The 15,328-nt window shown below is 54.5% G+C and overlaps 1 protein-coding gene across 5 annotated transcripts in view; it reads left to right on the forward strand.

The window, feature by feature from the left end:
• The window catches only part of LOC116944859 (netrin-G1-like), a 94,597-nt gene that overhangs the window by 33,507 nt on the left and 45,762 nt on the right, over positions 1-15,328 (forward strand). For 4 of the 5 annotated variants that reach the window (XM_076068825.1, XM_076068826.1, XM_032958685.2 and 1 more), the window contains exon 4: positions 7,852-8,495. In XM_076068825.1, the coding sequence (XP_075924940.1) occupies positions 7,852-8,495 (644 nt within the window). Of the gene's footprint in view, positions 1-1,209; positions 3,549-7,851; positions 8,496-15,328 lie in introns of those variants that run through there. The other variant, XM_076068827.1, reaches the window with a different exon arrangement.

Genomic DNA, 15,328 nt, shown 5'->3' on the forward strand with positions numbered 1-15,328 from the left:
ATTTTCGGTTGACTACGTTCATCCATTGGCTGTTCCTGTAAGTTCGATTGGCTATTACCCACACCGTGAGTGTAATAATAATGACTACCGACGGCTTTTAACGTAGCGTCTCTGTGTTCTGTCTACATCGCGAGTGTAGTCACCAATGTTGTCATCGTTTATTTTTTCAGATATTTCAATAGGAAAGGCGCCGTAATAAATAAGTAAGGATCGTCGTCACGTGATTTTCCACGGGGCTTGAGTTCAGGCTCTCAGTCAGAGCAACGAGTGCATATTTACACGTTTAACAAAAGTGCTTATTAGCCAGTTTAGGACGAAACAAATCACAGCACTTAGTTTGAAACAGCTCCGGTAGAATTATAGAGCAACGCGTGGATCAGAGAGAACGCACGCGGGCGGGTTAGAGCCATGATTCAGGCTGTCAAGAGGAGCAGAGTTGTGCTCGGGCAGAAGGGATGACGACCGATGATGGACAGCGGTGACGCAACGCCGCATCGCGAGACCGCCATCCGCACGAGGAGGGTGGAGCGATGAAATTGGTCGCGTGCGTGCGAGGAGGGAGGAATTCATCCAGCAGTGGATCGACTACGGCTGCTGCTGATTGATCGTGATGGAAGTATATGGAGAGTGCACCCCCCCCCCCCACCACCTCGCGCCCCCCGAAGGAGAACATGAATTGCTCGTGGCTTTAGCTTTTTGTTTGCAATTTGCGGATTAAGTTGTCATTTAGGGACACCGTGGCTCGAAGTTCAGAGGGCCTTTACGGCAGACGGCGACAGCGAAGTGGATTGTTCGGGCAGTTATTTGTTGCCCTGAAATTGATTTCTCTCGAAAAAAATATAAACAACGGCAGTTTTACTTGGCAGTGCCGTGCGTTAATTACGGTGATGGCTACTCCGCTGCTGCTGCACGCTGTTGCCTCTAATCATCCAGCACTGCACAGATAGCAGAAAGGGTTGGTGGATCACTGCACAGATGGGGTTGTGAAACTCCCTTCTTCCCGTGTGCGTCGAGGGGATGCCATCCCCTGGCTCTGCCAGGAGAAGATTGTACGGCAACTGTGGCTCCACACGTTCTGTCGGTATGGGATAGTTTAGCGGTGGCCAACTGGCGTCTCCCGAGCCGCATGCGGCTCTTTAATCCACAGCACGCGGCTGTATCGAAGGGGCATAACGTAGAACGTACTTTCACAGGAGTATCAAACAAAAATGAATGTCTCCCGTGCTGTGCCGAAAACTGTCAATATATGCACTTATTCATAAAAAATATGTACACTTTTCAGAACTTTTTTGGCTCTTGGTCCCTTACAGGTTGGCCACCCCTGGGATAGAGCGTTGCTCCCTCGCTCGCGTGTGTTTTCTCCAGGTGCTCCAGGTTACCCCCCACATGTAAACACTCATAAATTGGATGAAAACATCTTCATATATAGAGAGGATCGCAGAGCTTGGGCAATTTGTTGGCACCAGCTCACCCCTAGCTGCCGCCTTTCCAGCTCGCCTGTGGTTCCTCCTCGTGCCCGTGAGTCATTCGGATACTGTGCGGTGGCACGTTACGCGCTGCAATTATCACTGAATAATAACCCGAACTTACGGCTCTTGATCAACCGCTAGACGAAGGCCTTCTCCCCTCGTGTTCGTGCGAGAGATTGTTTTAGCCAGACTTCATCACGCAGGTCAGCGTGGGCCAGTGTACGGGGAGGTGCAAGGGAGTGGCCCGAACGGACCGCGCCACTGATGTTAGCCGTGTCCAGGAATCGAACGTTTTTTGGGTTGTCGAGTCCGTGGCGCAGTGCGCTGACCACTGCATCACCGCTGACCACATCGCAGAGCACCCACACACAGAGCTGAATTCGTCGCTCCATCTCCTCGACAGACGTACTTTCGGACACGTTCCCAGCCCTCAGCTGCCACTCCGTTATGATTCTGGATCATCGGCCATCGTTCCCTCTGGCGCCACATCCCGTCCAAGCCCCACGTACTTTTTCTCGACAAGTCTGCGCGGTGATGTCGCTAAACCTGCACGCGTTCTCCAATCCACGCGCTCCTCTCTCCGTCTCTCGATATGATTTCAAAATCGTGCACCTATCCCTCCGCACTTGTTTTGAGGCACTTCACGTGGCATCGCGCAGGGCCGCACCCAGAGGCATTGAATGGGGAAATTTTCTCCGAGCCCTATCGCACTAAAGGGGGTACCACAGCGGCCCTGTTCTCTTTGTTGGTAATGATGGAGGCGGCTCCAGGTGGTACCCTGCCCCAGGCACCTCCTATTAGCACGGTCGGCTACGTACGGTTCCAAAAGGAAGTTCAACATACGTACATGCAGGTCCTCCAAGGCACACTCTGGCCAATGTGCTCATGAAGAAAATGCCATAGCGTGTAACGGTTGCTCCGCCGTGGTGCCGTGGCAGGGCCCAGTGCTCGAATGTTTGCCGCTTGCCGCAGAGGTTCACCGTTCGAATGCGGCAAGCCACCCTGGTTATTACCGGGCGCGTATTAACTGGAGCCACGCGCGCCGTCTAACTCACGAAGGGGGACGCTCGAGATCCCGTGACGTCGTTCGAAACGAGTGGGCCGTCGCGTGGCCGGGGTCACGAGCCACATAAAAAAAAAATCTGGAAAACTATCCGCAAATGACCCAATTGGGATAAAGCGTAGAACTCATCTTCTCCATGCTGGCAACCTAGCGCTCACGCTCAGGCACAGGAATAGCTGCCGGTGGGGGTGCCCCTTTCAAGATGCGTTGTGATGAGAAACGACGCGATGCGGGTGGCTTATCGGCGTGGAGGCGGGCGGCTCCGTAAAACCACAACATCATTACTAATATTATTACTCTTATTATTATTGTTTCATGCCCCAGCTGCCATATGTCACCAGTGGGGAAATTGTATTTCGGCTCAGCCGCTTAGAAATATAAACCGAGCCGGGGCTGAACTCCGCCGTTCCATTCACTAAATTGTATTTCGTGCGATGCCGATTGTGAGTGGGAGCACGACCAGAGAGGCTCTGATGCCCAATGAACCCGCTGTTAATCTCCACGCCCTCGACCGCCACTTCGTCACTGCGGGAGCTATCGCATGTCGCGCTCGGGCCGCGTTTAGCCGATGATCTACGGCAAATACGTTACGTTCCGTCAGATAGCTCGGCGGGCAGGAAGTGTTTAGCACAGCGATTCTCAATCACTCAACGCCCCCCCTCCTCCTCCCCCTTCCCCCACAGCGCCGTGAGAGCAACGAAAGTCTTTGAAAGGGTGCAGGCTACGGAATGGGTACCGTGCAGGATAAGTGCGCGGTTGGGGGTAGGGGGGGTGTTAGGGTCACGTTGGGCCGACGAAACACACGGATTGACGAAATATGCTTCACCACCAGCAATACACAATGTGAACCACGTGCCTGGCGAACACGCCGCTAATGCGCGGTACGAAAAGTGACGTCTTTGTTAACCACCGCCTTAACTGGAGGCGTGGACACATTCGCCAGTGTTCCGCGGCCTTGGAAACGGCGAACGCTGGACGAACTTCGCACAAAACGTCGTGACACGAAACAGCGCTGGGTAAGGAAAGCAATCTTGCGTTTGCCTACCGTGCGTTCCGCCAGGGAATCTCACATCACCCCCCGTGTGCGTTGCAGGATCGGCCGTGACACACATCGCTTCATTCGACTCGTGTTGCGCATTCCGCTGGGCCCCCCCCCCAAGCTATCGCTCACACGGAGTTCACAGCGTCACGTGGAGCAGCTGGCACGTTACACGAAGGATAACGCGGCAGGAACCTTGCCCCGCCTAAGCTTGCGTCTCTCATCTCTTAACGCTTCGTCCCACCGTGCCCTCTCCGCTCCCAGTCTCTGCTGTCCCTCTCTGAGCCTCTCTCGCCCTGCTGCGCCCATTCTTGTTCTCTCTCCCTTCTCGCTCCCCTTCACTGGAACCAACTCCCATACCCCTATCACGACCCTTACCACTGCGCCTATCACACCCCTAACCCCTATCACGACCCTTACCACTACCCCTATCACACCCCTATCACGACCCTTACCACTACCCCTACCACTCCTCAACCCCTATCACGACCCTTACCACTACCCCTATCACTCCCCAACCCCTATCACGACCCTTACCACTACTCTTATCACTCCCCAACCCCTATCACGACCCTTACCACTACCCCTATCACTCCCCTACCCCTATCACGACCCTTAACACTGCCCCTATCACTCCCCAACCCCTATCACGACCCTTACCACTACCCCTATCACTCCCCAACCCCTATCACGACCCTTACCACTACTCTTTTCACTCCCCAACCCCTATCACGACCCTTACCACTACCCCTATCACTCCCCAACCCCTATCACGACGCTTACCACTACCCCTACCACTCCCCAACCACTATCACGACCCTTACCACTACCCCTATCACTCCCCTACCCCTATCACGACCCTTACCACTACCCCTATCACACCCCTACCCCTATCACGACCCTTACCACTACCCTTACCACTCCTCAACCCCTATCACGACCCTTACCACTACCCCTATCACACCCCTACCCCTATCACGGCCCATACCACTACCCCTATCACTCCCCGACCCCTATCACGACCCTTACCACTCTCCTATCACACCCCTATACCTATCACGACCCTTACCACTACCCCTATCACACCTCTATACCTATCACGACCCTTACCACTACCCCTATCACACCCCTACCCCTAACACGACCCTTACCACTACCCCTATCACACCCCAACCCCTATCACGACCCTTACCACTACCCCTATCACTCCCCAACCCCTATCACGACCCTTACCACTACCCCTATCACACCCCAACCCCTATCACGACCCTTACCACTACCCCTATCACTCCCCAACCCCTATCACGACCCTTACCACTACCCCTATCACTCCCCAACCCCTATCACGACCCTTACCACTGCCCCTATCACACCCCTAGCCCTATCACGACCCTTACCACTACCCCTATCACACCCCTACCCCTAACACGACCCTTACCACTAGCCCTATCACTCCCCAACCCCTATCACGACCCTTACCACTCCCCAATCACACCCCTACACTTATCACGACCTTTACCACTACCCCTATCACTCCCCAACCCCTATCACGACCCTTACCACTACCCCTATCACTCCCCAACCCCTATCACGACCCTTACCACTACCCCTATCACTCCCCAACCCCTATTACGACCCTTACCACTACCCCTATCACACCCCTACCCCTATCACGACCCTTACCACTACCCCTATCACACCCCAACCCCTATCACGACCCTTACCACTACCCCTATCACTCCCCAACCCCTATCACGACCCTTACCACTGCCCCTATCACACCCCTACCCCTATCACGACCCTTACCACTACCCCTATCACACCCCTACCCCTAACACGACCCTTACCACTAGCCCTATCACTCCCCAACCCCTATCACGACCCTTACCACTCCCCAATCACACCCCTACACTTATCACGACCTTTACCACTACCCCTATCACTCCCCAACCCCTATCACGACCCTTACCACTACCCCTATCACTCCCCAACCCCTATCACGACCCTTACCACTACCCCTATCACTCCCCAACCCCTGTCACGACCCTTACCACTACCCCTATCACACCCCTACCCCTATCACGACCCTTACCACTACCCCTATCACTCCCCAACCCCTATCACGACCCTTACCACTACCCCTATCACTCCTCAACCCCTATCACGACCCTTGCCACTACCCCTATCACACCCCTACCCCTAACACGACCCTTACCACTAGCCCTATCACTCCCCAACCCCTATCACGACCCTTACCACTCTCCAATCACACCCCTACACTTATCACGACCTTTACCACTACCCCTATCACTCCCCAACCCCTATCACGACCCTTACCACTACCCCTATCACTCCCCAACCCCTGTCACGACCCTTGCCACTACCCCTATCACTCCCCTACCCCTATCACGACCCTTACCACTACCCCTATCACACCCCTATCACGACCCTTACCACTACCCCTATCACTCCCCAACCCCTATCACGACCCTTACCACTACCCCTATCACTCCCAACCCCTATCACGACCCTTACCACTGCCCCTATCACACCCCTACCCCTATCACGACCCTTACCACTACCCCTATCACTCCCCAACCCCTATCACGACCCTTACCACTACCCCTATCACTCCTCAACCCCTATCACGACCCTTGCCACTACCCCTATCACTCCCCTATCACGACCCTTACCACTACCCCTATCACTCCCCAACCCCTATCACGACCCTTACCACTACCCCTCTCACACCCCAACCCCTATCACGACCCTTGCCACTACCCCTCTCACACCCCAACCCCTATCACTATCCCAACCCCTCCTTAACCACTCCGCCTGTTCTCCTGTCACCATGACTACACTGTTAATATCCCCATTCTTTAGAATCTCAACCACTGGCATCTTAGGTACAATTTTAGAATTGTTGTAAAGCACCTCCGATCGAGGGGCTATATCAATCGAAAAAAATCGGTCATCACGTGGCCGTTCCAACTTGTGGGCAACGTTTGATTTTAGCGGCGCTAAGGGTGTTCGCAAAAACCGGTAAACTTTGAAGAATAACCTCCACCGCAGGTCCTAAATGTCACACCGACATTTAATTGTCTCGACGTTGTGACTTTCTTCCCACGGGGGGGGGGGGGTGTTTATTTCACGTGACGGGGTTTCTCCGATCACGAGGACAGCGTGGATTTGATTTGGTTCTAAGCGGGGCTTCTCTTTCATTCCTTCGTAAAACATTCATTTCTGTTTTTAGCTCTGCACGGCACCTTGCGACCTCCAGGTGAAGGGTGCTTCACAACAGTAAATTATTGTTGTTGTTGTGATGAAGAGTTTAGAAGTGGGTGGGCAGGAGTGCGGCACCTAGAGCTACGCTGCGCTTCAAACCCTGCGACCCGAGTTCGATTCCCGCTCACGGCCACCAACACCGGCGATGATTATCTGAACCGGTCCTGGGCCTCCCCTAGGTTGAATCAGCCTCAAATGAGTACCTGGTGTAGGGAGACAAAGGCGGCCGGGCATGGTTTCGGCCACACCAGCCCCTTTGTGTGCCATTCCGGCCTTCACAGGTGCTGCTACTCGCTCGCAGCAGTTTCCCCCGTAATGCTATACGGGGGATCTTTGTCTGTGTCCAGGGTGGTCGCCCCGGTGACCCCCGCTCCTGGCACGTCACCCGCGTGGCAAGGCGGCCGCCGATCGACTCTCCTGCCGCGGCGTGTCAGAACGGCGCTCCGCTGTTGCTCTGCTCTGGGCCTCTGAAGCGCTAAGTCGCCTGATCTGAGAGGCCACTCAGAGAGAGGAAGACAGAGAGAGAGAGAGAGACATAATCTACCGACGTCAATCCGGACCGTTCATTCGCAACGTCCGCCCGACACTCCGTGCCTATCGCATGATGTGTACTTGCGTATGCATGTATGCGAACTTCTTTCGCACCGCATGTAGCCAATGGTGCTATAAACTACAGTTATTTTGTTTAACAAGGCAAGGCCCACCGAGCTAGATAGCTCTTTTTCAGAAGCGACTTGGCGACAGGCGATAGCTCAACGAAGTGACTTATCACGTGGATAATTATTTATAGTAGCCAAACATTCTAAACGCGTGTTTCTAAAACCAGAGGACCCAGAGAAAAATCCACACGACCACGGAGAGAGAACGTGCAAACTCCAAACACACAGGCATCAGAGTCGGGATCGAGCCCACGACCTCCTGTATACCAGGCGAGATAAGTCATCAATTTGACACCGTGGCGCCTTGACCTTCTCCGCCCTCCTCCCACCCCCCAGGAGAACCCGTACATGTGCAACAACGAGTGCGACGCTGGCACGGGCGACCTAGCGCACCCCGTGGACCTCATGTTCGACTACGAGGGCCGTAACCGGCCCACGTACTGGCAGAGCGCATCGTGGCGGCACCACCCGCGGCCGCTGCAGGCCAACCTCACGCTGTCGTGGAACAAGAGCGTGGAGCTCACCGAGGACGTGGTGGTCACGTTCGAGTACAGCCGCCCCAAGGCCATGACGCTGGAGAAGTCGCTGGACTACGGGCGCACGTGGCAGCCGTACCAGCACTACGCCGACGACTGCGTCGACGCGTTCGGCATGGAGGCGCGCAGCAGCCGCGAGCTCGACAAGTCGGCGGTGACCGCGGTCATCTGCACGGAGGAGTACTCGCGCGCGTACGTGTGGGAGGACGCCAAGACGGTGCGCTTCGAGGTGACGGACCGCTACGCGCTGTACGCGGGCGCCGACATGCAGAACCTGGCGTCGCTCTACGGCCGCCTGGACACCAACCGAGGCCTGCGCGACTTCTTCACGCTCACCGACCTGCGCCTGCGGCTGCTCCACCCGGCGACGGGCGGCACCTCCGTGGACACGGCCAATCTCAGCAAGTACTTCTACGCCATCTCCAACCTGCGCGTCAGAGGCAGGTGGGTCCTTCTTCCTTCTTACCGCCCGCCGCTTGGAAGCGGTTGGCCATCGCGGTCGGTCGACCAGTTGGCGCCTGCCGGGTCCGTTCCGTGACCCCCTTGCTGGCGGGCCTTTCGACCACTTGGCGCGATCGTCTCGAAGTGCACCCTCGACTGGCACAAGCCCCGCGGCGACGTCACCGCCGCTGAGTGGTGGAACGGCGGTTGTTGGTGTTGTGTGGTGGTGGTGGTGGTGTGACGGTGGTGCCGGGTGCTGAGACGGTGGGGAGTGATGTTGTTTTGCCTGCTCAGACCTGATGCTGCCGTCGGCAGCGGTGCATAAGCACTCATACTAAAAGTTCAACACGTCCATCAATAATCCTGCCTTAGAGAGGATTGTATATAATTGGCGAACGTTTCGGGCAATGGCCCTTCTTCATGGCAGAGAGAGATGAAGACGAAGGGCTGTTGTCCGTAATGTCGCCCATTACGCGTGTTGCCTTGTTTGTGTGGTGTTAATGACGTAATGCGTTTATTTAGAATTTTATTTATTTAATTTAGTTTATATTTTTCTTCAGGGGAGCCACACTGGGTCGTAGGACACTTTTCTAGGAGGGTCACGCTGCTGCTACGTTAATATTTTACTCGTTAGGCGTTTTCAACCAATTCATGTTTACAATGCGCTTGCGAGGAAACTGGAGCACCCAGAGAAAACCCACTCGTGTGAGGGGGCAACGCTCTATCCCCGTATCGATGGAATAAACAGATGGCGATTTTAGTCTACTTGCTGAGACAGGGTTATGGCACCTCCTCGCAGCAAACAGGAAGGGAGTCCCACAACAAAACCAGCGTGCGGTGATCCACCAACCCTCGCTACAGTGCTGGAAGATTACATGCCGGAGAATTACATAGTGCAACCGCATAGAAACCATCACCACTGACCCGGCTTGTGCACCAACGTCACGAATCATCGTTTCTAAATTGTCGCCAGTCGCCCAGACAGCAGCAGCAGCAGTTCCTTCCGGGCCCGCCGGGCCAGTAAAATGGAACAAGTTCAGTTGACTCCCCCCACCACCACCAAACTCGACCCTTGGGTCAGCACCACCTACCCGGTTTACTATTCAGTTCGGCGCGCGCGGATTATTCCACTTCGTGACCGGAGGCTTGAAGTGACGCCGACAGCCGCGCTGCCACTCCTCCTCCTCCTCCGCCTCCCTCACCCAGTCTTGAACCCGGACACCCCCCCCCCCCCTTATCCATATCTCAAGTGCCGCTTTAATCACACAGTTCCCGGCTGCTGGCAAATACTATTATTCCACGAATTAATTGACTGTTTTCAGAAAACATTTAATAGGCGTGGGGATACCAATTATCCAACGATCGTGTTAGGCGACACCTCAGAGGCCGTGGCAAATCTTTCGCATCACGGTTCCCGTCCGAGCGCACTCGATGAGACGCGCGTGCCGAGGATTTCCAGCGGAATTAGCAACGGAGACGGCGCCTCCTCTCGCGACGCCGTCCGGCGACACCCGAAACTTTTGCACGGGGCCGTGGCGGAGCGCTTCGACGAGCCCGGGGAAAGAGGGTGGGGGAGGGGGGGCAGATCGCGATGCGATCTCAGCGACGCACAAAGACGAAAAGTCCCCCCCCCCCATCCGTGTAGGCTTAACAGGACTGTCGGGGCAAGTGCTGTGAGCGAGCAGCTACGAAGGGCGGCACGGTGGACGACGGGGGCCGGGCCAGCACCACGCATGCCCGGTCGCCTGTGTCTCACCAGTGGTGATATCTACACACCGGCACCAGATACTCATTTTAAGGCTCAGTCGCTCGAGAGGGGAGGCCCAGGGAGCGGTTCAGACACTCGCCACCGTTGTTTGGTTGTTAGCGGGATTTTTGAAAAACTCGCGTTGTCGGGGTTCGTATCGCAGCTCGCTGACCGCTGACCACCGCCCCCCCCCCCCGCACATGTCAGCGATACGCAGGCCAAGCGTGTAAGACACCAACAGGAGGGGCCTTTCGACATCCATGAGACGCCGTATTAATCTTGCCCTGATGCACTTCCCTAATTTGGAATTAGAGGATTGATTTTTTTGCGTGCAAAAGAGAGTTTTATCGGATTTCTTCATCCCGAAATCTCTCTTCATTTACATCGCAATATCCCGGGTTGCATAAAATCCCATCAAATTAAAATAGACTGCACAGGATGGGTGGTGCGCCAGTAGTGGGGGGAGTGGGTGGGAGTAGGGGGAGGGAAATAGGGGAGGGGAGTTGTGAAGGGGGGTGTGGGGGGGAGGAGTGGGGGGTGGGAGGTTGGTTGCGAGACCTCTCCTGTCCACACTCCACGTTTCGACCGGTTTTTGAAGTGGTGGCCCAGATTGAGAGAGAGAAAGAGAGACATCGATTTGCATTACTTAAAATAATTATGATCACTTTTAATTACGGGAGTAGCCAACGCCCTTACTCATGAGTAGGAACGTGGGAGGGGAAGACCCCACACGGACACGTGGAACCGATGGGGACCGAGGTCAAATCACGCGGTTTGAGTGGGCCCGACTGAAAAGCGATGATGTGTTTTGACCGCCAATTATAATCTCCACAGACTTGACTCGATACGTATTTACGGGCACGTGAATATACGTGCGTGTGTGTGTATTATATTATATTGTGGACATATGCCTTTGATCTGTGGAACAATCGCTAAGCTCAAAGCCCTTTAACTTCCATGCTAAATCCCTGCCGGTGATTGTATTTGATAATGCTTTTTTAGATATATTTCACACACTCGCCTTGAGCTGTGTACCCGACAACTGAACCAGCCGAGCACACGCGGTGCAGGCTTGAACAGACGACTGAGCTGTCAGCGAGCACCCATTGAGGCCAGTACGGCACGCGACGGGGATGGGTGGTCAGCACCACGCCCAGCCGCCTTTGTCTTCCCAATGCTGATGTTTTGTACACGTAAAAAGGCGATGACCCCCCGTGTAGCCTTAATGGACTGTTGGGGCAAGTGCTGTTAGCGAGCACCTGTGAAGGCCGGCACGGTATAATGAGAGGGTGGGTGGCCGGCACCACGCCCGACCGCCTTTGTCTCCCCAGTGGCGATGTTTACACACCGCACTGGGTACGCATTTGAAGCTGAGTCGACCTAGGGGAGGCCCAGAACGGGTTAAGATATTCGTAACTGGCGTTGACCGTGAGCGGGAATCGAACTCGAGCCGCCGGGTTCATAGCGCAGTGCGCTAACCGCTACACTACCGCTCCACTAATGGTAAGAAAAGCGATTCACCCACACATTGTCATGCATCCCCCATACACACGCACATACACGCAACACACACGCACACACGCAACACACACTCACACGCAACACACACGCACATACGCAACACATACTCACACGCAACACACACGCACACACGCAACACACACGCACACACGTGTTCGTCAACTAGTTCAAAGTAGATTTCAATTAATTTTATCCTCCGGCTAATTCTCATTATACTTGCATCTTCTTGGAAGAGTGCAGAGTGTGTTTGACCTATTTTATTTATTAACAAGATTATTAGTGTTGAGGGGTTTTTGTTTCGTGATGACCGTGCTTGTTCACGTGATTGTTCACGTGCTTGTTCACGTGATTGTTCACGTGCTTGTTCACGTGATTGTTCACGTGCTTGTTCACTCTTTCGAACATCAATCTCCTCTCGAACATCAATCTCCTCTCGAACATCACTCTCCTCTCGAACATTATCTCTGCCTGAATGCCCGTCCTCTTGAACACGTCCTCCACTTTGACACGACTATGTATAACGCCAATGTATTTACCAGCATAGCCTCACCGAGCCCCAGTGCGCCTTTAGCCGGGGGCCAGTGGCACCGCACGTGGCCTGTAACCCAGGCGGCGTAGGGGCGAGTTAGAGACGTCGTCCTGACCCAAGGCGAGGTGGCGAGCCTTGGGCAGGACGCGCCACTGGGGCGGGGTGGTCGAGGCTAAGGCTGCAGCGACAGCCAAAGGAGGGAACGGCGACTGAGAGGCCGCCGCACCACGCAGCGTGGAGCGCGCTGGGTGGACCGTGACGGCGGGAGGCCGTGAGAGATGGCGACGCCTCGGGGAGCCTTCGGTCCAGCAGTTGATAGAGCACGGCGTATGATGATGATGACGACGACGATAACAAATCCCATCTTGCATTGTTCTGCCATTGCTACTGCACCGGCGTTATTAACTGGTGTTATTCTTACTTAGTGGTCATAACAATATGAGGTCCCATGAAATAATATATAGTGTTATATTTACATGGCGTGGCTGCGCGTGATACGTATGGCTGTGAGTGCGGTGCGTGGGAAGGGTTAACAGTAATTATTATTTTGCATCACGCAGAGTGCTCCTTTCTCATTAATTTTCACCGTGACTTCGTATTCCAACCAAAGCCCTTTCCTCGGCCATCCATTCCTTCCGATCCGTCTGTCCCACCACCTCCTCATCCACCCTACACTCTCGACCCCTCCCCTCCCGCCCCCTCAACACCACCCATAATGCACAAGCACTCCATGCTCGAAGTAGCGTTTATTAACCAGCCTGTTAATATTAAGGCGACTAAGGCCACCCCGAGCAGGGGGCACGGCGAAATCTAAAGACACTTGTATGGAGGTCAAAACAAATGGAAAATAAAACCTTGGGCAAAATAAATTTCTCCCGGTCTCCCACCACCCGACTCTCCATACCAACCACCCAGCCACTCGGCCACCCCAGCCACCCACCCAGCCACCCAGCCACCCATCCAGTCAAACGCCTATCCACCCAGCCAGCCACCCAGCCACCCAGCCACCCAGCCACCCATCCAGTCAAACGCCTATCCACCCAGCCACCCAGCCAGCCACCCAGCCACCCACCGCTATCTCTACCTCCCATTGCCACCGAGCGTATGTCGTGCTCAGGATTTCTGCCGCTGGGTAACGGTTCGCACACCGCGGTGTCACAGTTCACCCACCGCGGTGTCACAGTTCAGAGGTCACCGGTTCCATTGAATCTGCCGGCCGCGGCAGTTAGAACATTGAGGCAAAAGTCTTCAACCTCCTACCATCCCTCTCTTGTCCGCAGCTGTCTTCATTACTCATCTGACGCCATTTCTGTCTCTTGCCCACATCGCCCTCATTTCACTTCATCTCTATCTCGTCTGTATCGAAGAGTTCATGCATCGACGGCGGGAGGTTCCCAAAAAACGATTTCTAAACAAGCCTCCACTAACCCCCACCCCCGCTAGCACCAGCGCCTCCCAAGCACAGAAACGATACACGGACACCTCCTCCTCCTCCTCGTCACTCACCTCCCGTCCCCCGATGCCACTAATGGCCGGGTTGGCCACGCGGCAGCAGCGGAGGTCTCTGTGTCAGTCGATTGCTGGGCCGTGATTTGTGCAGCGTGCCGTAAACCGGCTTGGACGTCGGGCGGCATCGCAAGATGATTTTTTCCTGAAATGCTGGCGGTGCAAACGTGGAATTTGCGTGATCATGAGAAGCCCTCCTGTTAGCGATGGGGTGCTGATAATTATTTATGGATGCCACCAGAGTGGCGTGACGGTCGATTGCGCTGGATTTCAATGCAGAGCTTCGCCGGTTCGATGTAATCTCCCGGCTCGGCAGTGGAAATAATGAGGCGAGTTTATTAAATTCCTCTCCCTCCCCCTGCCAGCCTCTCCCTGATACCCGCTATTCACTACCGCCTCTGTCCAGCCAGCAGTGTAAATGTGTACACCACTGTCGGTCGATCGACCGGTCGAATGTGGCCAGTCAGAGCATGCCTCTACTCCCGTCTCTCTTCGAGGGGCGCTCGAGCACTGCCTCCAGTGGAGGCCCTTCCGCCAGCAGTGATGTGAGCTGGCAATTGCAGGGCTGCGCCTTTGCCGTTGTATTATTATTGTTATTTTGTATTTCACCCGACCCTGGTTATTATTTGAAACACAGTGCACGTGGTTTCAGCTACCTTAACAACTACATTTACGACAGCAGCAACGACGTTAAGAAATACCAAAAAGAACAATTGAGAATTTATGAATAAGTACATAGATTTTTATTTGCCGTAAAAAAATTAACTTGTTGGCAAATTTCATCTGCGCCAAATGCACATGTAAATCCTTAACAAGGGAAAAAAAATATCAGATATTTTATTTGGTTAAAAGTGATCATAAATCCACGAGCCAACCTTTGTCCCTCTGCTATGCATAATGCAATGGATTTAAATTCCGAGCGCTCATCCACAATTAGGAGGCGTTATGCCCAAAGTGAGACGTCCAACTTGCGAGAGAGGGAGGGAGAGAGAGGAAACTGTCAGTCTTTTTGTTTTTGTCCAGCGTGGCCCCCACTGCGACTCCCCCCCACGCGCATACCTCTACACGAAAGACAAAGGTCCCCCATATAGCCTTAACACACACAGTTGGGGCAAGAGCTATTAGCAAACACCTATGATGGCCAAGAAAGGCACACGAGGGATTGAGTGACCAGCACCACCCCAGTGGCGAAGTTTACAACACCACACCAGGTACTCATTTGAGGCTGAGTCGACCGAGGGGAGGAGGCCCAGGACCGCTTCAGATAATCGTCACTGGTGTTGGCCATGAGCGGGCATCGAACTAGGGTTGCTGGTGGGTTCATAGCGCAGCGCGCTAACCACTAGACTTCTGCTCTCCACCCACTAATACAAAGACAAAGATCCCCCGTATAGCCTGTAACAGACTGTTGGGGCAAGTACTGTTAGCGAGAACCTACGAAGGCCAGAACAGCACACGAGGGGGTGGGTGGCCAGCACCACGCCTGGCCGCCTTTGTCTCTCCAGTGGCGATGTTTTCACACCGCACCAGGTA

This window comes from Petromyzon marinus, chromosome 22 (genome assembly GCF_048934315.1).
Source record: "Petromyzon marinus isolate PM22_M1 ecotype Great Lakes invasive population chromosome 22, UKy_Petmar_22M1.pri1.0, whole genome shotgun sequence".
Lineage (NCBI taxonomy): Eukaryota > Metazoa > Chordata > Hyperoartia > Petromyzontiformes > Petromyzontidae > Petromyzon > Petromyzon marinus.